Raw genomic sequence first — 25921 nt, forward strand, 5'->3', positions numbered from 1 at the left:
TGCACTTCTATAGCTAAAACATATATAACAGAGTGTTCATACATATTATAAAAGCAGAGGTTGGACTAAAATAATTGCAAACATATTGTCCTCAAGCACATATTTAGCAAAAATATATCTGGACACATATAGGGTAAGGTAGAAAGAACTAAATAACTATCAGTCTGCAACTAAAGACAAAGGAGGAGACAATTCTCCTTTAAAGGAGAAAAGAGAGAAGGCAACAGAAATATGTTTGGAAACTAATAGCACTGACTGATGCACAACCTGCAACATTCAGGGCAATTTCTATTACTGAATCACAGCAAACCTGTAAAGTTGAAAGACTTACCCCTTCATCCCTTCCCCTCTTAAGGGGAAACACACTTAGAAAAATTATACAGTGAGGTCTTATTAAACATAAAAATCAGAAACCCAGGAAAGTCCTAGTTAATATTATCTTCAAATAAAGACTGTATAAATTACAGAATATGCTACTGCAGAAGAAAGGTCATTCTGAACATCCAAACTCAGTCCTTTCACAAAGCCATTCTGAGAAACACTTGCAATTTTCCATGAAGTTCAGCAAGTACAATGTTCATTTCTTTTATTGTTGCTGATGAAATAAGTTTGGGTAATGGAGTTTATGGTCGGCTCAGATTACAATCATTGTCTAATAATAGAATTAGCCTTAACTATGTTATCTACAAACTTACAAATATTTTGGGTCTATCCAAAATGAAAGGAAACTCTGAGCTTAAAACTTCCATGCTGTTTTATTTGCATTAAATTGTGGCAAATACTCATTAAAAAACAAACTCTACCATGACAAGACTAACATATTCTAAACCAGAATCATAGATATTAAAGCCATGAAAACGACATTTACGACTGACAGCTATAATTCTATTTACTGTGATTTACCTTTTGTCTTACTAGTGCTTAATGCACAACTTAGTTTCTAATTAGGAGGTAACCAGACACAGTGGAATGGTGCAGAAAAGCTGTACCTGTATGTGTCACACAAATGACATGTGGATATTTATTTTGATTTTGCAACAGCCATTTATAACTCTCCTAAATTACAAGCTATGGGCTTCTGGAGTAGTATTTCCTACCTAGAAAAAAAAATTTCAATGGTCAAAATCAAACATAAAGCTACATACTAGGGGCTGCTTTCCCTACTCTATATCCTAGTTCTTAGAGATGTGTGTGTATATATTTTAAATAAAGTTTTAAGTCCTTTGTCATCATAATCTCTTCCTAGATAACTCTAAAGCCACTAAACACACCGTGGGAATGACAGTGTAGCTCCAAACTTGAATAAAGGATCTGGTAGGAAAATGGATGGTCTTGGATGAGCCAAGGTAAACTACACATTAACAGCAGAAGATTTTTTGGTCTCTCATATACAAGTTTTTCCAAAGAGATGTGAAAAGGACATTACCTTGATCTCCCGAGGCAGCATCAGCCAGCGCAGGCCTGGGAGATTGTCCAAGAACAAGGCACTGCAGGTCTCATAGTGCTGAGCACTGGGGCTGGCACTGGGCTTGAGCCTCACGGGCTGAAGTGCACGCTGGAAGAACAGGTTGAAAAAATGATCGAGGCGAGAAACATTTTCCACCTGGCAAAAAGCACTGAACAAACATGAACTCCAAGTTAGAATAACATTGAGAAACTTGCAGCTTATTTATATAACCCTCAGTGCTACACAAGTCTCTTTGCAGCATGATGCTACATTTGGATGTATTTTTAACATTCATTTTTAACATGAAAAAACCCACTAGGTTAATATCCAGGCAGTAGCTAAAAATAAAGAACAAACTAAAGCAGTATGGTATCATAGTAGATGTCTTAGGGCAACTTGATATGATTTAAACATCAGTCTCATCCTTTTAGAAACAGATTTATTCTTTTTCTTTCTCTATGGCATTCACACATTAAGCATGAATTGATGCAAGCATATGAATAATCTATCTTGGCAATTTTATTTAGGTTACAGTCAAGACTCAAAATTTCTGGGTGATTTCCAAATGCAGAGAGAGACAGTCACTGCAAGTCCAGAGTGTTTATTTTATTAAAAATATAATACTGATTCATATGTATATTTTACAGTCAGTGCTTGAACATAAAGGATAACATTTGCAGAGTGCTGTTGACATCCACAGGGACTTAGATTATATGAATGATTTAACCTAATCAAGGACAAAACTTCCTGAATTGACAAAGACTGTTTAAAAAGTGTCTTATTAGTGTTCAGACTGAAAGCAAAAGGCAAGAAGAACATAATTCTGTTTTTTATGCAAGTGTAAAGGCACAGGCAAAGAAATTCCACATAGACATTAAAATTAATGCTACTATTCGTCTTTTTCAGTGAGCACCAATGAGAAATATGTGACTGAAATTTTGAAAGAACCCACCTGTCCAAAGAACCGTACATAAATGTCAAGGTCCTGACAACATCTTCAATCATGTTCCTCAGCTGAGAAAGTGGCACACTAAAAAATAAAAATTAAAACGTACAGCTTTACTATGAATAAGTAGTCCTCCTAGAACACATAAGTGTGTAATATTACTGATGTTATTCAGCAGTCTCTCCGAAGTACTTGAATTTACCAAATCCTATAAAATATTACTGTTTTCTAACCTACGTGTATTTCTGAGATCTTACTCCTTCAGAGCAAATGAAAAAGTAACTGCAACAATGGATATATAAAAGATGAGAATAAAGTCAATCAAAAAATAAGAATCACAGGTATAAAGACTAGTTTTACTAAAAAGAGTACATTGTAAACCCTTTCTTACTTTTTTGTTAGAAGAGTACAATTTGAGGACACAAAATTTAAAGGAAAACAAAACCTTTCCTCTGAAACTCACTTCTCTTCAGGAAGGCCAATTATGAGCAACTTGTCAGATTCTTTCCAGTAAACAACTTGAACCAGTTTTTCACATAAGAAAAGGGAAGAACTAGAAAAATTAAACCAGAAATATTTCTGTTAACAGTATGAAGTTATAAAAGAGTTAAAAACAATTTCACTGAAGTGAAAATCCTACTAGTCACTGCTACCCACTACAAGGAAATTCCCCCGTACCAAGGTACCTGCAGGCTGAGCACTCCTACTTGAGGCATGTTGTTCTAGTTAAAATGTTACTGCCTAAACAGGTTGAGTCACTCTGGTTTTGTCTATAACTTGATACATAACCCATATTTGCTGTACATGTATGTATAAAGTAATAGAAATAACAATACATTAAATTTCAAATACTTTTACCTGATAATCTCGGTACCAGTAACATTTTCCAGTATGTCAGACAGTGTGAGAAATATTCCTCTCACACTTTTCAGTTTTTGGGATGCTTCAGATATGGGGTACTGATAAAGAATTTCTTGCTGTGAAGAAAGTTAGCTGTTAGTTAAGCAAAGTAAAACCAATCCCCCCCAAAAAAAATTCCCACAGAAAACAAGATAATTTTTTTTGTGTGGTAACAGGGTTTTTTTTAAACATGAAAGCTTTTCTCATATAGTTTCATGTGGTAGTGAAACAAGCAGTGAGCTGGATGGGCATACTGGAAAGTTCTAAAATGCACATGAATGTTTCTGACAGTTTTAAATTTCTATTTTATAGAAAAGCACAACTTACTTAGAATCATTATTACATGCAGAAACATAAAATGACAAGCAGTATGGCCACTGCATTTTAAAGCTTTAAGTACACTGTTACCAGTCTGATTCCAAGAGATAGGAAGAAATTCTTTATTGTCAGGGTGGTGATGCACTGGAACAGGTTGCCCAGAGAAGCTGTGGATGCCCCATCCCTAGGAGTGTTTAAGGACAGGTTGGACAGGCTTGGAGCAACCTGGTCTAGTGGAAGGTGTCCCTGGCCATGGCAAGCAGCTGAAACAAGATGATCTTTAAGGTCCCTTCCAATTCAAGCCATTCTAGCCTTCTATGATTCTACTATTTGTATGGTTCTTTCTGTGTTTAAATTCTGATTTCAATCATCATCAAACATACAGCTCTTCAAAACTCACAGTAAGAATATGAAAACTCCAGTCTCTCTATATAATCCTACCTAACTGCTTTACCTGTACAGCATAAAATATAACTGAGATATATACTCAAATAACATACACCATTAACATTTCTCATGAAACCTCTGACCACCTGTGTCAGCATATTCTTAAACAGGTCATCTTGATGCTCAGTGAAATAAGTCATCTTGAAGCTCAGATAAATATTTGTGACAATTATTTTTCTTTTTCTAACCAGTTTTTTTACATAATTTTTTATGCAAGCACTTTTGAAAATTTTGTATTATTTCAGCAACTATAAAAATACAGCAATAGGCAAACATGATTCCTCGCAATTTATTGCTTTCTGCCAAATCATGATGGACCAAAAATAATGCATGTAATATTAGGCATATCCACTGCAAAGAGTATAGTAAATTATCTTTTTACATGAACAAAAGAAACATAAGCATGATTAAGTTTCCTATTTATGTCACTAAGTACGTTCATCCAGTGCCATTAGAAAATTTTCCTCATCAAGACTAAAAGAAGTTTCATTACAAAAGGACCTGGAAAACTCTTCATTCTTATCCAATTTAATTAGCTCTATTTACAAATACGCATTAGTGACAAGGATCTTTTTTTCTGGAATCAATCCCTCAACTGGAGAAACCCTGCTGTTTTCTAATTACAGCAGTGCAGAGGGCTAGAAAGAGCCTTTTTCCATCCCTGACTATGAACCAGGGCCTTTACACAGAATTAATTTGTGAATTATCTGTACACTTTCCCAGGGAAAGAAAAGCCAACTGTAACAAAAGGGCAGAGCAGTATCAATCTGTATATAGTGATTTAGCAAGGTTCAGCACATGCCACCATACCAGGTCAGCTGTCTCAAAAGTGAGCCCAAAGGTCACAGGCCAAACACAGTGGAACTAATAAATGACAAGCAGCTCATTCCTTAGAAAGTGTAAACCCTCCCTGAACCCAAAAATCCAGACCTGGTCAGACACTGAACTAATGGCTTCTAGTAACACTATTGTGTAGGAGGAATATGAACAATTATTCCTTTTTAGACCTGGTATCACCAAAAATCAGGTCAAACACAAAGATGTTATAGTTGCACACTGGTACGAATAATGTATAACTGTAATACTTACCTTAAACTAAAATCTAAAAAGGACAGGATCAATCTTACCAAAACTGTTGCCATCTGTGACACCCCCCACAAGCATACACACATCCCAAATGATTTCCAATACTACTTTCTTTGATAGCTGAATAGACAGAGCTTACAAGTCTTAAAGCTCATTAATTCTATTTTTAGGTGCCAAAAGCTCACAAGTGGAAGAATTAGTTACTAGTTCCAGTTGCCATAGTTTACATGGATGTGGCCTGCATACCGTGCCTCCTTTGGATATGGGTGAAGCAGTTTAGTAAAGGATCATTATATTTTTATTGTGCAGTATGGCATAGGTGTATCGTAACTTCAGTGCTAATTTAAAGTACTGTATAAACTAAATTTGGGAAAGTACATCTACAGGCTATAAGTTGCTTAATGTTCAGTAAAAAGACAAATGCCTTGAAGAAGGCAGCATTTTTTTGGTAAGGAAATGTTGTAAAGAGCTCGATTATACCAGCAAAGCATTCCTCAACATTAGACTATTTGGGGCTGCCTAACTGCCAAAACTTCTCAGGAAACAATTATTTCACGGTGTGAAGGGACAACATGTGCATTACAATTCCTCTTTTAGCTCTGCTCAATGATCAGGATTAATCCTGTTTCTTGGGAGAGCTTAAAGAAATAATGGGACAAGAAAGCAGTACTCGATCTACACTGCAGTGTAAGAATTGCAATTAGGCATTTGCATGTCTATTTCCCTACCAACAGAGGAGCCAGTGATCCTGACATTATTTCTTTTAATATTTCATAAAGTTTAGAGGATCAAGAAAATACTGGTCTTTAAGTCTACAACAACCATCCACAGGTGTTCTCTCCACATAACATAGCAATCTTGGACTACTGAAAACTCAGAACTGAAGAAAAAGAGAACAATTTGAAATATGCAAGTGAACTTCGATAAAGAATCTTAAGTTTATTTAATTTACAGTTAAACGAGCTCTTTTAATTTTTATTGTAAGAAAATACTAAAGAAGAAAGGCACTGTGATATTGTACGTTTTAATGGAAGCAGTCTCTGTGTGGGAAAAAGAGCCTGGAATGGCACTGCCTAATTGCAACACTAGGAAAAAAAAGAGTAATACTGATAAGACACTTGTATAAACAAATTTCCACTGAAGGCATCTCCCATGAAAAAATTGTAATCTCTTACACGAGATTGGGAAGAACTGCAAACCAAAGGTTAAAGTGTAGTATCTTGCTTAACAAGCAGTAGAACACACATTACCTTAAAATTACTATGTTAAGAGCATGATTTATCTTGTAAATCAAGTACTCCAGAGTTATGAGCTACTGGATTTATGGTTGGCTAGTAAGTTTTAATTACATCCACTTATCTGTCCATCCTGTCCTCTGCACAAGACAGGAATCTTTCAGAAAAAAGATATAATACTTAAGACAATGTCATGCTGTAAACATACAGAAGGGCTGAATTAAAATTGCACAAGCAGATACAAATTTGTAATTTCTGAGCTGTCATCCACTTGACTCTGCAAACTTCACAAGATTTATTACGTGATATTATGATATCATGTAATTTTCTAGGGTTCTCTTCCCAGCCCTGTCTCTAGAAAATAAAATTAAACTCCATTATGTGTAGCTGTAACATTTCTTCTCTATCACACATCACTAACAGAACAACATAGACTTGTACCAGTTGAAAAATAGTATAAAGGAAATAAAGATATTTCAGAGAAGGGATGGAGCACTGAGTGAATCCAAGGATAAATTCCAGGGGAGAGAAAGCAAAATGTCTTTTTTCTGCTCCCCACTCCATCACTGTCCTGCCATCCCAGTCCCTGAGGACTGGTAAAACTTGTGCTTCATTTGATGTCTCCTCATCACAGATAATATAAGATCACTGGGGCACAATGCTGAATTTGAGAATTCACACAAGGGGAGAAGAGTCTTTTTCCAAATATTTGTCCCTAAAAGTCTACTTTGTCCATTTGTCATTTTTAGATTAGGCAAGAGGCCAAACTCAGCCCTCCCCCCCGCCCCCAAAACGCTCTGTGTCCCGGTATTAAGAGGAGTATCTGTAGCTATGGCTACATCCTGGACAACATCTACACAAACTTACAATGGCTTACATCTATCTACACTGGCAAAATTTTTCCGAACACAGAAAGGAAAGAGATGTGAAAGGAAGCTTTACAGGACAAAGGGAAAGTACTTCGGTAGCTCTAAAACGCTGCCACAAGCAAGAATCAGCGGCTGATTGCAAACAGCAGACAGGCCAGAGTCCTCTAAGAAAAGGCACATTAGCATTTCAAAACAGGAGCCAGACAGATTATGAATGTGGACTGCCAACATCTCCTGCTGGGGGAAATTCTTTTGGCTCGGCAGATTCCATAGTTCCAAGCTGGAGAGGCGTTGGAAACACCCCGTCCAGCATCTGACACACAACACGAGAGACAACACCGCACTGGTGAATGTACCTCGGCTTTGCAGTTACACCTCTGGCCTCTCCTCATGTGCTGACCTGAACTAACTCCGAGTTTGTCAGCACTGATGCTATTTTTTATCCCTCTGGAATTTCAGGCCTTATTTCTGCCAGAAGGGACATTTTGCAGATGACTCACTACTCGAAACATTTAGCAAGATTATTTATTTATTCATTTATTTATTTAACATCAAATGTCACAGCAGTTGCTGTTGTCAACTGTTATTTCACTTCAGATTTATTCAGTCAGCCACATACCTCATCCTTGGATGTTTCAGAGTCCAGTTTCAGTGTGAGGAACATGACAATATGAGGCACGTCCTGAACAGCCTGCTGAAGGTCCGTACTGTCTTCTCCCCACAGGAGCCGAACCAGATTGTTCATACTTGACTGCGCCTGTTTGTTCATTTGCTGAGAAGTTACTTCAGGCTCAAATACTGAGGTTTCAAATGTGAGTTTAACCTATTAAGATAATTAATTATTGTGAAAACGAGACTGTACTTACAATTATGTCCCAACATCAGATGAAAGAGATGCAGTTTGAGCCCTTTAAGAGATTAAGTTTTCTCAGCTTTGCTGACATGTAAGCACACAAAAGTTGCGGCTGTTTCAAGAAAACCAATTATACATTTAGCATTATATAACCATCTATTACAAAGGACAAAGCCAGCTATTACATGCTCTGTGAACCATGTGAGTAAGCATGTGGTTTGCTGTGTTTTCATGCTTAATTCTTATGGTCTTGAGAATGGAAAAATATACTTACTTTGAACACAAAACCTATACTACCCTGACTTTGAAAAACACACAATATTTGACTTCTTTTGAAATGTCAGCACTTTCCTAAGTATATATCCTCAAGGCTCTTTCTGGAGCACTTCTTTGCCATTTTGAGTGCACAGGAAAGTCAGTTTAAATTTACATTAGACTGAAAAAGTGCTAAATTGTAAGAGTAGCAATTCTTTTTATCTTTCGTTTTCACCATGTTAACTTTTTTTAACTGTAAAATCAGCATATAAGAGTTTTGTTGCTGTATTTAACAATTCATACAACTACCAAGCATAAAAATTGTTTACATACTTTGCTGTGCTGTCTTTAGAAGAAAAAAAAAGATCAAAGCACAGAGCATCCTCTCTTAAGTAACAAAAGTTTAAATGATCAAGCTTACTTTGCCAAAGAATTATGTTTTCTGTCTTTATTTCCCAAATAAAGTAAAAACCAGGAATTTTAGAAGAAACGCATATTTCCTGACTAACAAGCAACACATAATCCAAACTATGCTGAAATATGTTTCATAATTTGCTTTATATTTTTCATACCTTTTATTATCACTGCCTTACAAAAATTATGTTTGCTAGTTGTTCTGGCGGTGATGAGAGAGTAATTTTTAAATTTTTTTGTGAACGAATGCTGATATCCTAAGTATGAAAGAAGGAGATGTGAGAAACATTTAGCTCTTGACTGAGCATAAAATTGTCATTTCCAAGGAGAAAAACTTGATTTATTTTCTCGGATGATACCTCAAGTTTTTATCAGTGTTTAAAGTGACTGAAGACATATTTGGACTAAGCAGGCATGCTCTCAGTTCCCCCTTTCATATGTTTTACTCAAGATGGTTTGTCTACCTTAAAATAACCATAACATGCCTATTGACTGGGAAGTTCTGAACATAACACATCACACCAAATCCTGCTTCTCTGTTAAGCCAGTGACAGCTTAGCCTAAGGACTGATGCAACAAAAAAGTTTATATTGTCCCAGTTGCAATAAAACTGAGAAGCCCAGGCAGGGGTAATTTATACATTTGAATGGAGATCATTCTCATTTTTATAATTTTGTATATGTATGCACATACTTCAAGAGAGGAGTGCCAGCAAGAAAAAAGGATGCTTTAAAACACCCAGGGCCCGTCAAACTGGCTTGGAGAGAAGTGCCATCATCAACTCTTACAGCTACAACATTTATGTCACTGGCTGTCACCTTCCCATTCCACTCCACTTCTCATGACTCTTTTCCTCTCCTATTTTGGCTGCTATCAGCTTTTTTCTCTTTTCTCTTCCTGTTCCCTGGAACAGCACTGCCCTCCATCCTGCCCTCCTGCCCTGTGCTACCCGTCTTTTCTTACACTCACTCATCCCTCACCCTCTCCTCATCATTTCAGTTTTGATTCCTTACACAGCACATAACAGGGCTCAAGGAGCAGAAACATCCAGCTAAGAAGCAGCTGCTTTTTAAGACCCAGTAACTTGACAGTTCACAGTTGCAGAGGAGTATGTTTTCTTCTCCAGCATTTTGTGACTCAGTTCTCTTTCTTTCTCATGCCATCTGCATATATTTCAGAGCATTTTCCTCATATCCCACTTAACTTTTTGTGGATTTCCTCAAGGCTCAATAGTCATTTCTCTTAACTTCTATTACATCTTGTCTGTGGACACTTATACATGACACTTAGGCTACAGTCTCTACATTAACGATGCACAGATATAATTCTTGCTGCAGTCTTTTAGCCTCTCAGTTTTTAAAAAAATAAACTCAGTCTGTCTTGTTGTAAAGACACCACCATATGGTCCTCCAGGGAAGAGCTCAAAACAAACTGGGCCGAACACAACTTTAACTGTCCCTCCTCCTGGAGGCATCCATGCTGCCTCCCACATCACTGTAATAGAAAAGGAACAAGAGATTGTATTTTTACATACCCTAAAACCTATTCTTTTTTTTTGCAGAGGAAAAATGAATCTTCATTTTGACCAGTGCACAGGACCTGATTAAGTATGACTACTGAAGTTCCCTTTTACAAGTACTGACTATGAAACCTTCCACAGCTTTGATTCCATTTCTCCTAAAGACAATCAGATCAATGCACAGCAGAAAAACAGAAAAGGAAATGACAGAAAGAATGGGAAAAGCACAGAAAACATTAGTATTCCACTCTATATATCATGCCCACATTCTCAATGCTTAGAACAGTTCTCAAAAAGAATTTAATCAAATGGCAAAAAGGAACTGATGAAGGTGGCAGGAACAGAACACTGTGAGGGACACGGATGGGAATTTTCTGCTTAGAAAATATGTGACCAAAGTGGAACATGACAGAATTCTCCTAAGCCACGCAATGATATGAAGAGTAAGACATGAACCTTTGTCTCATAACACAGAAACATGGGGGTATAAAATGCACTTAATTAGATGGCAATTTGAAAGCCAATGTTAATGGACATAATACAAATCAGGTACATAAGTCACTGCTACCAGATGCTGTGGAGGTCAAAGGAATTTTAAGAACTAGATTAACAAAGGAGAATGTGCAAACCTGTAAGTGACCCTAACTATTAACTGCTGGAAGCTGGAAAATAATGACCGGAAGGTCACTCTGTAATTTGTTTCTTAATACTCTTATATATTTGTATATAAGTATAGAAAGAGAAAATGTAGCTGTTATTCCATTCATCTGCCACAGAAAGGCATGATTTGTGTTCATCTGCAGGAAAGTGTATGGCTGAGAATATGGATTTTATTACAGACAGAGCTGGTGGCATGGCCCGCATTTTAAAAACTGCCTGCCATTTCCTGTTTTAAGGCTCTGTTTTCCATGTGCTTACCGTTTGCACAACTGTAACTCAAAATTTCAGGCTGGAATTTTTGATTCTGAATGTCTGCCTCAGGCTGAATATTTTTAGAAAGTTTTGGGTAAAATGGTTCTGCAACTTCTGAATATCACAGTAAGGAAGAGTATATTCTTCTAGCATAACTTGCCCTTCCTATTTTGTCTTCTGGTGCAAGGAAGCAGCAGCTATTTTGACTACAGAAAGGGAGAAAAAGAAGAACTGATGTAGCATTTGGACTTCTATTGCTCAATAAATTCACTAAACTAGTCCTTAAATGCCTAGATCTAGTTGCCTAAACTGAGGCAAAGAAAACAAAATTCTGGAAATATAATAATGAGTTATGTTATGTCACAGGCTGAAACTGAGAAAATATAGAGTTAAGTTTTTAAATTAATTCCAGCAATTTTTAACATTGAATTCAGAAAAGCAGGGACTTCTCTTATGGAAATAACTTGTATTTAAGTAAAAAGGCTTGAAACTGCTTCTTATTTGATATTTTGCAATGTAAGATGAATGAGAATACATTAACAATTCTGCATGTATTACAAAATCTCAGATACAACAACCCTCTGTTTCTTTAGCAGCATGAACCCAGTGTTCTACACTGCAAAAAAACTCCAGAACTCTGTAATTAAATATCCTCTGGTCTATTCCAGCAATCATTCTACTGGCTTGACTCAAACTGCACAGTAAAAAAGGAATAATTGCACTTTAATAAAAGGGTTTGGAAAGCCAACATGCCAAACTGTTACACATTTCAAATAATTGCTGTCTACTTGACAGATTTACTGACAATTTAAACATTAACACTGCATTAAAAGTAACTCCTCTATAAAGGGCTGCACTGTATTTTACCAATAAGTAATACATATACTCTAATCTAGCAAGGATACTATTACATAAACTATATAATCTCTGCTTTTTTAATCATTCTGTATTTAATAGCAGTTACAGCAACTCCATATTTGGTCAAAGACAGACAAGACAAGGTTTTTCTCCCATGGAGCTCTGCCAATACCTGACCACAACTCTGGTAGCTTCATACTGTCAAATATCTTGGAAAGCTTCCTGAACTGACAACCCAATACTCAATCTCACTGCAGTTACAGATATAGTTCCACAGGCACTACATAAGTTGCAAACAGAGGCATGTTTAAGAAAATCTAAAACTTCCACTTTTTATCTCTGGACTGTAAAACATTTCTATTATTATCATCACCTCGTATATTCTACCTCAAGAAAAACTACCAAGAGACACTACAATTTTTAAACTGCTCCTTCTCATATCTGTAAGTTGCAACTTTTGTCTTCCTGTCCACCAGGAAGTGGATTTACGCAAAATAACCCAAAATACTAAATTTTATGCTATTAACATCCCAGATAAGTAACAACTCTCCTGATTTAGCTCTGAAGTAGCTATGTAATTATTTATTAGTTATTTAAGTCTTCATTATAGTTCCAAAATTATTATTCAGCTAGAAGAAAAGATATATGCAGTAGGTTTGGAGGGAAGAAACATTATTTATCAGGTCAGGTTCTTGGATTTTTTTTTCTATCAACTTTTATTACTGGCTTCTCTCAATTTTCACCACTGTTAAGTTTTGAAAGATCTTAGAAGTATTTAATCTAAAAACTCTTAAAACCTCAAGACTTCTTTCTATTTAAATATTAAAGTAGTATCAATTTCTCCATTTAAGTGCTCTTAAATATTTTTAATAGTACTGCTTGTTAATTCAGGCTTGTTTTTATTCTCTCGTGGTTTGTAAATCTTGTTTATATTAATGAATACATAATTATTTTAGTTAAGTATTTCCAGAGCAATTATTACCATTTTAAGAACAGTAATTGACAAAAAAACCCCACTACTATTTTATTGACATATTTATATTTAAGGTAGACATCAATATCTTTCTTCATGCATGCTAGTGCTGCACATCTCCAGCCCTAAGTTCTGTTTCCTCAGGAAAAAAAGGCTAGAAACAACATTAACATTTACAGTGGACATTTGGAATAAATGTTCAACTACTATACCTGCATAGGACCTGGAATGCAAGACAAAACCCTTTCTATATTTTCAGAATTCACATCGACATCATTGACAGCAATTAAAGCATCTCCTGGAGGTGAAACAGACAAAACATGAGGAAGTTAGTTGGCATCACACCACAATACACAGCCAAAGTGTCTTGTTTTAAAAATTAGTATGACATTCAAACAGTCATAAATGTATAGTTATTACATTTAAGGGTTTCTACATGCAACATTTACTGTGTTTAGAAACATTAGTCTGTCACCTCAATGCTCTTAAGGCCTTACTGCCATGCTTGTATCATTTTACAAAAATCACTGAAGCATGGAATGTTTTGGGCTGGAAGGGACCTTAAAGACCATCCAGTTCCAACACTGGATGGGCAATGACAGGGACACAGGGCAGGGACACATTCCACTAGACCAGGTTGCTCAAAGTCTGTCCAAGCTGTCCTTGAACACTTCCAGGGACGGGGCAACCACAGCTTCTCTGGGCAACCTGTTCCAGTGCGTCTTCCTAATATCTAATCTAAATCCACTGTCTTTCAGTTTGAATCCATTTCCCCTTGTGCTTTCACTACAAGCCCTTGTAAATAGTCTCTCTCCATCTTTCTTGTAGGCTCCCTTCTGTGACTGGAAGGTCACAATTAGGTCACCCCAAGGCCTTCTCTTTTCCAGGCTGAACAAACCCAATTCTCTCAGCCTTTCCTCATAGGAGAGGTGCTTCATTCCCCTGATCATCTTGGTGGTCCCCCTATATAGTAACTGTCCAAGCCTCTTCCTTCCACCCAGGCTTATATCACTGGTGTTCCTTTACCAGAAAACACAACAATTTCACCAAGCAGGTTATTTCCCTTCCCCTACTCTGAAACCATCTCTGTTCACTTGCCAAGCCTTCTCCAGTGCTACTTCCACTGATAAAAACACTACTGTTTCCAAAAGCACTCCAAAACTCACTCTTCCTGTAGCAGCTTACAAGTTCTAGGCCATCACTTACACTAAAGATTTCAAGTGTTGGTTGAGCCTAACTCTGGAAGAATCTCACCACCCTGAGCTCCCCTCTTTGAAGCACTCCTGGCAGTTATTTTGCACATTAGTAACTCTTAGCTTAGTTCACTGAACTGGCAGAAAACCATTCATTTTTCCTCATTTCTCCTTCGTCTCTCAAGCCACATCACAATTTAGTCCTTTCCCTTCTTTTCCATTCCTTGTCCACTGCTGTGGCTTCTTATTCTGCTCTCTCCGTGCTTTTATCTGCCCATTCTTCCTGCCTAATGGCATTTTGTGTTTTCTACATCTGACACTCTTACCGTCACTGGGAATGGGGAAGAAAAAACTCAGGATCCCAAAGAAAAAGTCATTAACTGCAGATGGAAAAGGTTTGAAAAATTAAGGGCAACAATCACAAAAACAAACAGAACCAAATTAGAGCTTACAAACTTAAAATCCACATTCAAGTTTAAAGTACAAACACCAAATTGGGATTTCTCTCTGAAGGAAAATATTCTCAAGAAGTAACCCAGTGATAATTAGTTGATAACCTCTGCCTCATCCCCCTCAGAACGATGCATATTTAAGCACAGAGTGTGCGAGAAAAATATTAGACCAGTGGAAAAGGAAACCAACCTGTGAAGTTAGAAAACATAAAAGTAAAATAACATCAAAAGATAAAACTATATAGACCTGTCAAAAGAAATAGAAATTGCAAAGTAAAAATAGAAGGTTTTTTACCATTTATCTACTTTCATAAAGAAAATAAAAAAAGGAAGCAGCATTAAAAAAAGGATACATATTAAAGATATTTTAGCTGTGGTAGTGGGAGACTAAACCCAAAGGATGTGATTACTTAAGCTGGCAATTTAGAACATCAGTCCAGTGTTTAAGGTGAGATTTTAGGTTGAACCTAAGTCAGAAAAGCTCTCACTAAAAGGACAGTCCTTCATGGTTTCTCTAATGTCAACACCTGATGCTGGAAGCACTGTTCAGTATAAAACACAGACTATATCACAGAGGAAGAAACCAACAAATATTACTGGAGTAACAGAAATATAATGGAATTAAATAGGATATTCATTCTCAAGAAGGTAGTCAAGTAACATAAAACATGAAAAAGACAAACGCAGCACTTGCGTGCATCAGAAAAGGCCTTTTGTTAGAAGGTAGGTAAGTGATCCCATAGAGTCCTCCTTACAATTTGTCGTGATTAGATGAGGCAACATAAATTCATGACAAGAATTATACGAAGTGACTGCCAGTGGCACTAGGATATAAGATTTGATGCTTCATTAGGTCCTTTCCTGAGCCAAATATTCAACTTCAGAGTAACAAAATAGGCCTTTATTTTCTACTTGATTTTCTTTGGTGTCACTTTCAGTTGTCTCTGCTTTCTGTCCTATCGGGTGAAAAACCTGTTTAGTTTCTAGGTTGTACCTTCTGTCTGTAGAAAAGGAAATAAAGAAATTAGCTTCTTACTTAACAATGAAAGTCACTTGATTTCAAGGTCATTCTTATGTGTGAACTAAAAATACGAAGAGCTCCTCTGGAAGAGCAAATTGAAAACCAAGCCTTATTTTGCTTCAGCTGCACAAAGATTCCCTTAAACTACCTCCACATCCTCTCCAAGATTATTAATATGGTGTTCATCACTCAGGCAGTGTAAAGACATTAGAAAAAGGATATGGATTTGTAGCAAATGTGCATGTTAGTATAATTATATATTAAGCCTTCACTTGGCAACAAAAATGTGAGCAACTGCAGAAATAAAAGTACTGAACCACTGTAAGGTTCAGTATGTATTTCAATTTTCAAGGGAGAAGACTTGCTCAGCTCAAACTGACACAGGGATAACGACATGTGTACTAAGGAAAAGCACAACCTGTGGCTCTAAGGTCTCTCCACTTCCTGAGAATCTATTAAAGGCCACAGAATGTGAAAGTTTAGAAGAATACTGACAGTTATCATTATTTCTATGTTCTGCCTTCTTGTTAAGTACCATCAAATGCAACAGGAATTCTTCCCAAGTACAAGGCTGATTGCTCCAAATCAGTGCAACACACAGTTAATGAAAGAACATTCTTCTTAACTAACCAGCACTAAAGAAATACTGAATTCCCCAAAAATGCAAGTAATATTCCTCTTTAATATACCAGACAACAACCAACCACTCACTCTTATTTACATTAAAGAAAAATTCATTCCTACTCTTTCTGACAGCAAAACCAAGAAAAGGTTAAGTTGTATTATACACATAAAAAAGTTATCTCCCCTTGGAATAAGTTAAATTGGTTTTTCTCTTTCAGTAACAGTAGCTCTCTCACTAACCTCTGTGTTTCTTGATGCACAGTACTGTGAATCTTATCAAGTCTTCAACACAACAGTAATTCGAAGACAGAAAAGCATTTAAAAGCAATTCACTAAGTCCATGCCAGAGTTCTGGGACTTGAAAATTAGTAATGAAAGGCAGAGCATTCAGGCTACTCTAATATAACAAGAATTATAAACAGAATTACTATGTTCTTTATTAAGAAGACTATATTAAAAATCATCACTCACAACTACAAAAGAAAGCATAAACTGCTCTTCTACTTAACTGAAGTACTGTTTAAACAAAAGTTGTTTTGTGTTCTGTTTGTTTAGTAATTTCTAGAGACCTTAGGAATTCTGTTGTAAAGAGAACAGTCATCTGATCCACAAAGCCATTCAAAGGAGCTGCACACACTTTGTGAAGCCATATGCACCTTAGCACTTTTGGAACCACACCTCCCAGGGTGGAATGCACAAAGACATTTTGAAAGAAGAGCCATCACTATTTACATGTTACATACTCATAGTGTATTATTTATCGTATCCCTAAGGCACTTATGTAAAACTTTCATTGCAGCAATAAATATTTATTCCATTCAATTGGTAAAAAATGTAATGACATACCATAAATGGAACAGCTTTCCAGAGGACACAGCCAAAGCAGTCCTGTAAGGCTGCCTTCCTTCTGCCTGAAAATACTATGTCACTATCAAGGAAGAGCAACTTGATATATAGCTGACAAAATCTATGCATCAGTATGGACTTTCCAGAATTGGGGCTGGGAGGTGGTGGGGGCAAGCATTTGCATTTTTTCCTTCTTTTTGCCAAACACAACAACATTCAAAGAATAGTGATTATGAAGTAAAAGAATAAATTACATTACTAGGCAAAGTAAGAAGTACGTAAAATTATGAATACAAAATATCTTTAAAGCAGGACATGACCAAGACATACCCAGTGCGATAAGTAATTGCAGTAAAGAGTTTATACATGCAAGTTAACTTTGTTAAAGCTTCCCATCTACATTTTATTTGAGAATTGTCTCCTCTCCTTTAGCAGTGTGAAAAACTTCCAGAAAGTGAGACGGACTTAGGTCTTCAGACATTAAGTATGTAAAAAAAAATTGCACAAATGTCTAAAATTTAATCTGATTTCACTTAATGCTCAACCAATTTAGGTTAAATGAAATAAAAGTCTAAATAGCATTTGCAATTGTTTAAGTTCATCTAACTTGATAGTCTGCAGAGTTAAGTCGAATTATCCCAGACTAAATATTGGTGAATTACAGATGTAGACAGAAACATTAGGGAAAAAAATCTTAGTTCCATTTTTAGAGACACACTGGGCAACTACAGTAGAGGAAATTAATTTTCTTCAGGCAGCTCCAAGATATCAGACCTTGAGTTAACAAACTTATTCTTAGAAAAAATATATGTCCTTCTGAAAGAGAGCAGATTTAGATCAGGTATTAGGAAGAAATTTTTCCCTGTGAGGGTGATGAGGCACTGAAACAGGTTGTCCAGAGAAGTTATGGATGCCTCACCCCTGCAAGTGTTCAAGGCCAGGTTGGGTGGAGCTCTGAGAGACTTGGTGTGTGGCTAGAACTATATCAACAGTAAGATCTCTTCCAACCCAAACCATTCTATGATTCTCAGTCCACAAAGAAGCTATAAGATACCCATAAATGTTCTCCACACAATGTTAAGCAGAACTGAATTTTACTTGAGTGATAGAAAAGAGAGAGGTGAGGCAGGAATTCTTTCCTGTTTTATTTGTTCTGTCTTGCCATCTTCTCATGAGAAGAGACTTCTCCCATCCAGTCAGCAGCAGCTCAGAACAGTGTGTATTGATCTCAAACACCCAGTTTGAACACAGCTGATGAAATTATTCCTGCCTCTTTAAAGACAAAGTTTAGAAAAGTCTTCGGCACTGCTAGAATGTTTATTTCAGAACTGCCTGTCTCTTTGCCACATGAGGCACGGCACAGGACTGTTACTTCTGTTAACTATCCATTCCCTAGTTATAAACCATTTCTAAAAGCAGATCTGTTTGCATGTCCCTTATGTATCTGTATGTATGTCCCTTAATGCACTAAGCCAAGGGACAATGACTGGTAAGTGAACACCACTTCCATACTGTGATGGAAAATGAACATTTTTTTCTGAATCAAGTTGTTCACGTGGGAGAGGACGGAGGACACTTTTGTCACGGAGTCCTGGCATTTGGTTTCCCCTGTTCTTGGTAATGACTTGGTGGAAGTATGTACAAAAGTTCATATATTCCTTTCCAAAAAAGGCAAACTATGGAACGCATTCCTACTGAAGAAAGCCAGATCAATTACTTGTTTTATATGTTAGCAGGCTGCTTCTACCCAAACCAATGCTGCTATGCTTCAAGAGAAGATTAAAAGAATATAAATCATATCCCAAACGCCACAGTGAGAACACAGCAAGGCTTACGCAAGCTCTGTGTTTCCATCTTGCGTGCCCAAAGTCTCTGCTCTGGAGAGTCTTCTCAAGAAATACACCATGTAACTCCACACAAAAATCTCAAATTCTCACCGTATTTTGGTCCTTTCAAGGACGTATTTTCCTAACAGGACTCTAAGGATATGGACTTCTCAAGAGAAACAGCAGCCTGTAGCTTTTGCTACGTAATTAGAGTCCATTTTTACTATCATCCACAATTAATTGCTGTCCCTGAGGAGTTTTCACTTTTTTTTTGACAATTGTACGTACTGATAAGGTGAGAAGATTCATGCTGAGATGTTTGGTGATGAGAGCAGTAAGATAGTTTCAAAGAGGGTAACAATAGTACGCTCTGCTAGTGACAAGAGCTTTGCTGTACTTTCAGTGTGACTGAAATTACTTTTTCATTTGTACTACAGTAAAAATGTGCTCATCAGCATTTACAAAAAGTTTTCCCTGCTGTGAGTAGGACAGATTTCAACTTGAAGGGGGATGGGAAGCAAATCGTAACAGCATTTCCTATCATACCCCTTATTTGTCTGGATCTAAAAGTGAGTGTTTTGGGACCTTTTCCTTTTTGAAGATACACTCAAAGACGAAATTAGAAACTTCTCCATAGCAGACCAAGCTTTGTATATTGTTGAAAATTAACTTAAGCAAAGAAAATGTTTTGCCAAAAATACAAAATACACTTTAAAAACATGAGATAAAAGCAACTGTATTTCATCTTAACCAAAATGAAATTGACAGCAAGAGTTTAAAAATCAGTGAGGGCTTTTCCATTTTGAAAATTTAAGATAGATGCTGAACTGCTAAATATTAATAAAAAAAGATAAACAAGCTGATAAAAAACATATGGATGGAGTGCCATCTTTTTAGAGATATGAAGCAGCAGGGCTTTTTAAGCTTGAAAAACCATTGTATTTACTTTCATATGGTCAGTGTCTGCATTCCACTCGGTTAATAAAGTACAGTAAAAAGACTTACGACTTCCATATGCAATCTTGAAAACAAAAATTAAAGTGCAGTGCACAAATAATAAACAGATGTTTTAAGTGTTCAAAGCTATAAGGGATACACATTTCAAAATAAATAAAAGAAGCTACCTGAGGAAAGTGATTATTGAGGATGGAAAAGGCGGCTATTTCTACTAAAAATGTTAAAGCAATAACCACTTTGTGAGACAAAATGAGCCCTGCAAACTGGTCACCAGGAAGACCACTGGATGTCATTTTAAAGCATGTATTTTAAAAGGAAAATATGGTTTGTATTTGCCTCACGGAAGACTACAAAAACTGGTCTGCACCACTGGAGGCCATTAAAACACTAAAAAGCAAAACAAGAACAGGTTAATGTCTATGCCTACACATGTAAATGCTGATGAACAGAGTTATAACCACACCAGCCAGCAGGTACCATGCTGTACTGATCAGATATTCCTCATTTGCGATAGCTCAAGAAGCTGGTCACTTTTGTGCTAATTCTTCAATTTTAGCCTGACCACAAAAATATTCTTTACTGACTGTTTCCACAATTCAGATCAGGATTCCTAAAACCTACTTTTATCAACAACAACAGGAAGGCAAAGTTCTACTGTATGTTTTTGAACTTTCTGTCCAACTTTAGCTCTTGTGAGGATCTACTGAACTACAGTTGCTTCAAAACCAGGCTTTGGGTGTATACCACAGCTATCCCATCCTCTGATGTGCAATACAGATGCAGTAAACCAGACAGTTTTTGACAAGAACAAAAAATTTTTTACTGTATATTCTTTAGGCAGACAGCACTGAAATCTGAGCATCTAATTTATGCAAAGCATCCCTATTTCTAGACACCACATAAAAATTCCAGAGTGCTCAACTTTGCTACAGCTACATAGTTTGAAAGTATTTTTATATGAAAATTATACGTTTTATACTGTTGGCACTGAATACAGCTCATTTTCCCAGTTAAGAGCTGAATAACTCCAGTACTCTTAAAACTATTTTGTTTTCAATGTGCAAAACCAAGGCAAGGGTTGGTGATAGCCCAGGACACACTGAACTGCAAGACTCTTTAGATTAAGGTAAACTTCTTCTATTTGAAACAAAACAAAAACCCCACAGATTTTGTCCTCACTAGCTCCGTGAATCAGTAAGTGCAGCAGATGAAATACTATCTCTGTTTAGGTTCACTTGATCTCCTGGATCTGGTATTTGCCTACACTGTTTTGACTTCACACCTGCTCTTACCAACATGCTATATACAAATTTGTGTCTCAAAATTAACTGAGAGGTTATAAATACAGTCTTGCACTAATTAGATTAAATACCATTAAACAGATGAAACTTACTCACTTCTCCCCCTCAATCCACATCCCCCACTTCTTGACTAATCAGTTCTTGCTGGCAAAATGTGAAAGTTATCCAGTTTTCCCTCTGGAGTATTCTTTAGGATCCCTACCAAAAACACGTGCTGGAAGAATCAGCTAGTCAAAGCACGATTTGCCTTTTTACACACACAACACTGGAATTTCAGAAGAACTCATGCTGACTTTGTGGGATTTGTGCTAGTATAGTATTAAGATTTTCATGATCTTCTAACCCAACATCACATCTTTGCTCTCTTGCTCTATCAGGGACCAATTTCAAGGGTAATTAAACAACCTTCCGCCCTTTACAGATGTGGCCTGGTTGTCTCACATTTACTGTCTCCAAGGTTGGCGTCCTGTGAGTGCCAAGTCCTTTTAATGGTCTCAATTAAAGTGGAAGTGGGAGTATTTCTGCTCCCTCACTTTCACTCCCAGCAGTTCACTCCTCTCAATTATTCACGTTTGGTGCTTGTCAGACCTTCTGTGACCCAGGTTTAACATACTACACCCGCAAAAAACTACACAGCCAGTTTTTCTTCTGGGCTAGTTTCCTGCCAGGTTATTTAGTTGTATCAGCTCAAGGAAGTGTCTGATGAGCCAAACCAACACAAAGAAGAGTGAGTAAGCTGGCTCACTGCCTTCCCAAACTGCAGCACCACTATAGACTTGGAGTCTCCTGATCACAACTGCTGAGGAAGCAGCTGTTAGACTCGCTAAACAAAAAAATAACCAAACAAGGCTGCGCAGAAAATGTGTAACATATATCTTACTTGCTATTTTTTCCTAATTTTTATGATACAAAATCCATTTAGAGGATATATAGTAAAGCTTTTCATCTGAGACAGATGATGTGGAAAAGACGGAAAACTAAATACAGTATTTGGCAGACTATGGGCTTTCCCCAGTCTCACTTATCTAGGGAGTAAATCCTGCATTAAATTAAAGGGGGGGTGCTGGTGGTGGTGTATTTCTTGCTCCATGTTCAAGCTGCTCAATCCCTGTACACTAAGGGATAGTTGTCTCCTTACTGTATTAACACCTTATAGGTTATGCCACATGTTCTTAAAACCACTAATACAGTAAAACTGACTAGGTAACAAAGCATCAGATGTCTTGACATTGATTTAAAATTATCCCTCAAGAACTGATGTAACTGCTTATGTCTCAGGAATATTCAAATCAGCTGCCTAAAAAAGCAAAAAACCCCATAAGTCTTCATTTCAAAGGAAGAGTGCAGAAGTTGATTATTCCTCTGATTACTTACCTATCAAGATTTGACCTGTTTTCACTGCAGAACTACCTGGCACCAAGCCATGTACCACAAGCTTCTCTTCACCAACTCCTCTGATGACTTTATCCTTCCTGCCTTGTTTCTCCACTCTTCTGCTGCTCCATGAAGACTGATGGACAATTCCTACTAAGGCCTCCAGCAGCCTCTGCTGCTCCTCTTCTCCAGCACTGTACAGTTTTCTGGGATTTACATAAACATACACATCTTTGTACTTTTGCGGAACAGTGACACCCATTTTCTGTGTGGACGGGTGTTTCAATATGGAAGTAGGACCAGTGGAGTGCACATTACAGCTTTCACTGCCTTTCTTACCAGAATGCTTTGGTAAAAGATTTTTCTTTCTTAATATTTTCGTCCATTTCTTCAGTTCATACTTTCTTTCCTTTCGTGATTCCTCTTGAATAATTTCAGCTTCATTTTCACGAAACCTGACATGATTCACTGCTGGCATTTCTGGACAGCTGTTCTGGAACAAAGTTTCTTCTTCACTTTCACTCAATTCTAAATAAAATAATTCCCCGTTTTTCTGCACACCGTCCAACCATTCAGGCTCAAGATCACTGGGAAAGAAAGAAGAATGATCAGTGACAGTTCTGATAAGGAAGACTGCTATGCAAGTGACATCTGATTGTTTTAAGTAGGAAGAGGACAGAGTGTGCAAGGGATAAAAAAAGGAAAAAAAATAGTTGCCTCCTGAACACTGACAGTTCAACTGCTTAAGTTTGCCATAAGGATTAGTGCTTGTCTTAGACAAATGATGGAAATGGCAAGGAAAGACATCCCTCCCAGATCTTAAATAGTTTCTTCAAGTGCCTTACAGAAAAACAGCCATTGCAAAAAACAATATTCCCTTTTCTGAAAACAAACAACAAAATACAACCACAAACTTGTTTTAAGTAGTAATTACATTCATGGGCATGATGGGACTTTCTCTTGGAGAAAAAATGCCATCCTATTTGTTCTCTCATATTATCTTTGCCTTTATAATATAATCACGGTGTGATTTTTGGGGTTGTCCTGTGCAGAGCCTGAAGCTGAACTTGATGATTCTTGTAGGTCCCTTCTAGTTAAGGATATTCTGTGATGCTCTGGGAAGACAGATTGCACTGTCAGCCTTTTGGCAAGACAAGATTAACACTTTAAAATCACTTAAATTTAACAAAAAAAAAATCCCAAAACAACCCAAGACAAAATCTAGGTAATACTTTTTAAAAGTCAAGTTCCAAATAGCACATTCACGCTCACATGCAAAAATACACACTAAAAAGAGGCAGCACTGCTATAGAAACAGTTCTGACAGCTGGAGTGGATCACTTTAAGTCACAAGCAACATGCTGCTGCAAAGCAAAGGCAAAGCAGCTCCAGGATGTATTAACAAAAGTACCATCTGCACAGCACAAAAAATTTTTTGTCCTAATTTGGCAACAACAATATGTCAACCATGTCCAGTTTTGGATAGTACATTTTAAGAAAGATGGAATAATTGGAACATATCCACAGCACAGAGACAAATAGTAAGTAGTGTATAAACATGTTCTAAAGGGAAAGAGACTGAAGGAAATCATGCTCTTTTGGCTGAGAAGGAAAAAAAAAAACCAACCAGAAAAATGGTTGCTGAGAGGCAACAGGCCAAATAAACCCCAAGGTGAACCACCAAGTGTTACTACAGGATGAGGATTAATAAATAGGAGTACTTAGCATTTTAATTATCTAAAATATTCTGTATGGAAGACTTCCAGGAACAGACAAGGACAGTTCATTCATCCCAATTAGATAACAAACAGGTCTCCCTGTTTCATATAAATCATATAAGGAAAAACTAGGTTGAAAATTTACATCAGAATTCATCTCATTCATTGTTTCAAGTTAACATACATTAATACATTTTATACTAGAACTAATTTTACAGAATAACGAGTGTGAGTTGTGTTTAGTACTAGTATTAAATAATTCAAGTAGCGCGTTAATTTGAGAACAGATAAATGAAACAGCTTCAAATTATAGCTGAACAGAGAACCCTATGCAAAGACATTGCACCATAGCACCTTAAAGGGCTCAAAGAAAAGATCTGGTTGGACTAAGAATATAGAAAACATTGGCATTACTCTCTTCCTGGAGCCCCAATTACTGTGAGAACTATATGGATGTTGCAGACAGGAAGAAACATCACGCACTTCCTCTGCATTTATTAATTTTTTGTGCCCAAGATGATAATTTTAAAAGAAGAGCCACGACCTGTGAGGATTTGGCTAATTCCAATGGTCATCGGTAAGTCAGAGTTTGCAACTTCTACTGAGTCTTACTCAAGATCGTCATCTTTAGTTTTTCAAAGCTTTGGCTGTGCCACAACTAAGTACAACTTCATGCTGAGGCATCGATTTGGTATAGGCAAAGCCACCCTCTAACTGGCTATGGCTGCCCAGAAGGATTCTGACTTAATGACAGAAAACGTTAAACTCTGTTAAAATAGAACTAATAAAAACACAAACACGCTACTTTCCCACTGGCACATGTAACCATTCACTTCTCAGCTCTGTCTGAGCGTGGCACTTATAACACACGTGCGATGTCCCTCCTTCCCCTCTGGTTCGCAGGCTGTGTCCAGCTGGGATACAGGACCCATCCCAAGGACTGCCTGCAGCTGAACTAACGCTACTGCTCGCCGCGTTACCGTCAGGGCTCGGCAGAGAGACGTCTCAGAAAGCACAAAGCGTTCTCTGCTACTAGAACCATCACCGCTACACCCACAGCGCCGGGGGACTCCGACCGCTGCGCCGAGCCGGCGCAACCCCACGAACGCCCCCCACCCAGGGCCCGCGGCTCGCCCTTCCCGGCCCCGCCCTTACTCGGAGCTCGCAGACAGCGAGGAGCCGCAGGAGTCGCTCTCGCTGCCGGTGCCCTCAGGCTCGGCGCCTTCTCCCCTCGGCGGCTCCATCGCCTGGGCGACTCCGCTCCCGCCGGGCCCCCCGGACGCCATTACACCCCTCACGCCGGGGCGGCCACGTGGCCCGCGCCGCGCCCTCCCATTGGCCGCGTTCCCGCGCGCCATGGAGACGGCGGGAAGCGCGAGGGCGCGACGGGCCCGGGCCGGGGGGGGGGGGGGACGACCAGCACCGCCCCCGCCTCGAGCGGGGGGAATCGTGCCTTCAGTGCCCCACCTGAAAGTAATGCCCAACCTACCCCGTTCGCCTCCTCGAAACAAAAAAACTGCCTTAGCGGTCCCTGGAAAGTCTTTCAGTAGGTCGATATGGAACGCAAATGACCAGAC

At 37.8% G+C, this 25921-nt stretch overlaps 1 protein-coding gene across 2 annotated transcripts in view; it reads right to left on the reverse strand.

Annotated features, from left to right (window-relative positions):
• INTU (inturned planar cell polarity protein) overlaps positions 1-25642 on the reverse strand; it is a 35769-nt gene extending 10127 nt beyond the window's left edge. The window contains exons 1-8 of one of the 2 annotated variants that reach the window (XM_027690017.1): positions 25500-25642; positions 22627-23213; positions 13245-13330; positions 7868-8071; positions 3252-3370; positions 2857-2946; positions 2400-2477; positions 1427-1616 (exon numbers count right to left, since the gene is read on the reverse strand). In XM_027690017.1, coding sequence (XP_027545818.1) covers positions 1427-1616; positions 2400-2477; positions 2857-2946; positions 3252-3370; positions 7868-8071; positions 13245-13330; positions 22627-23213; positions 25500-25630 — 1485 coding nt within the window. In that variant the 5' untranslated portion in view covers positions 25631-25642. Of the gene's footprint in view, positions 1-1426; positions 1617-2399; positions 2478-2856; positions 2947-3251; positions 3371-7867; positions 8072-13244; positions 13331-22626; positions 23214-23560; positions 23731-25499 lie in introns of those variants that run through there. The other variant, XM_027690018.1, reaches the window with a different exon arrangement.
• Positions 25643-25921: the final 279 nt, after the last annotated feature.

This window comes from Neopelma chrysocephalum, unplaced genomic scaffold, assembly GCF_003984885.1.
Source record: "Neopelma chrysocephalum unplaced genomic scaffold, ASM398488v2 Primary Assembly neopelma1_79, whole genome shotgun sequence".
Lineage (NCBI taxonomy): Eukaryota > Metazoa > Chordata > Aves > Passeriformes > Pipridae > Neopelma > Neopelma chrysocephalum.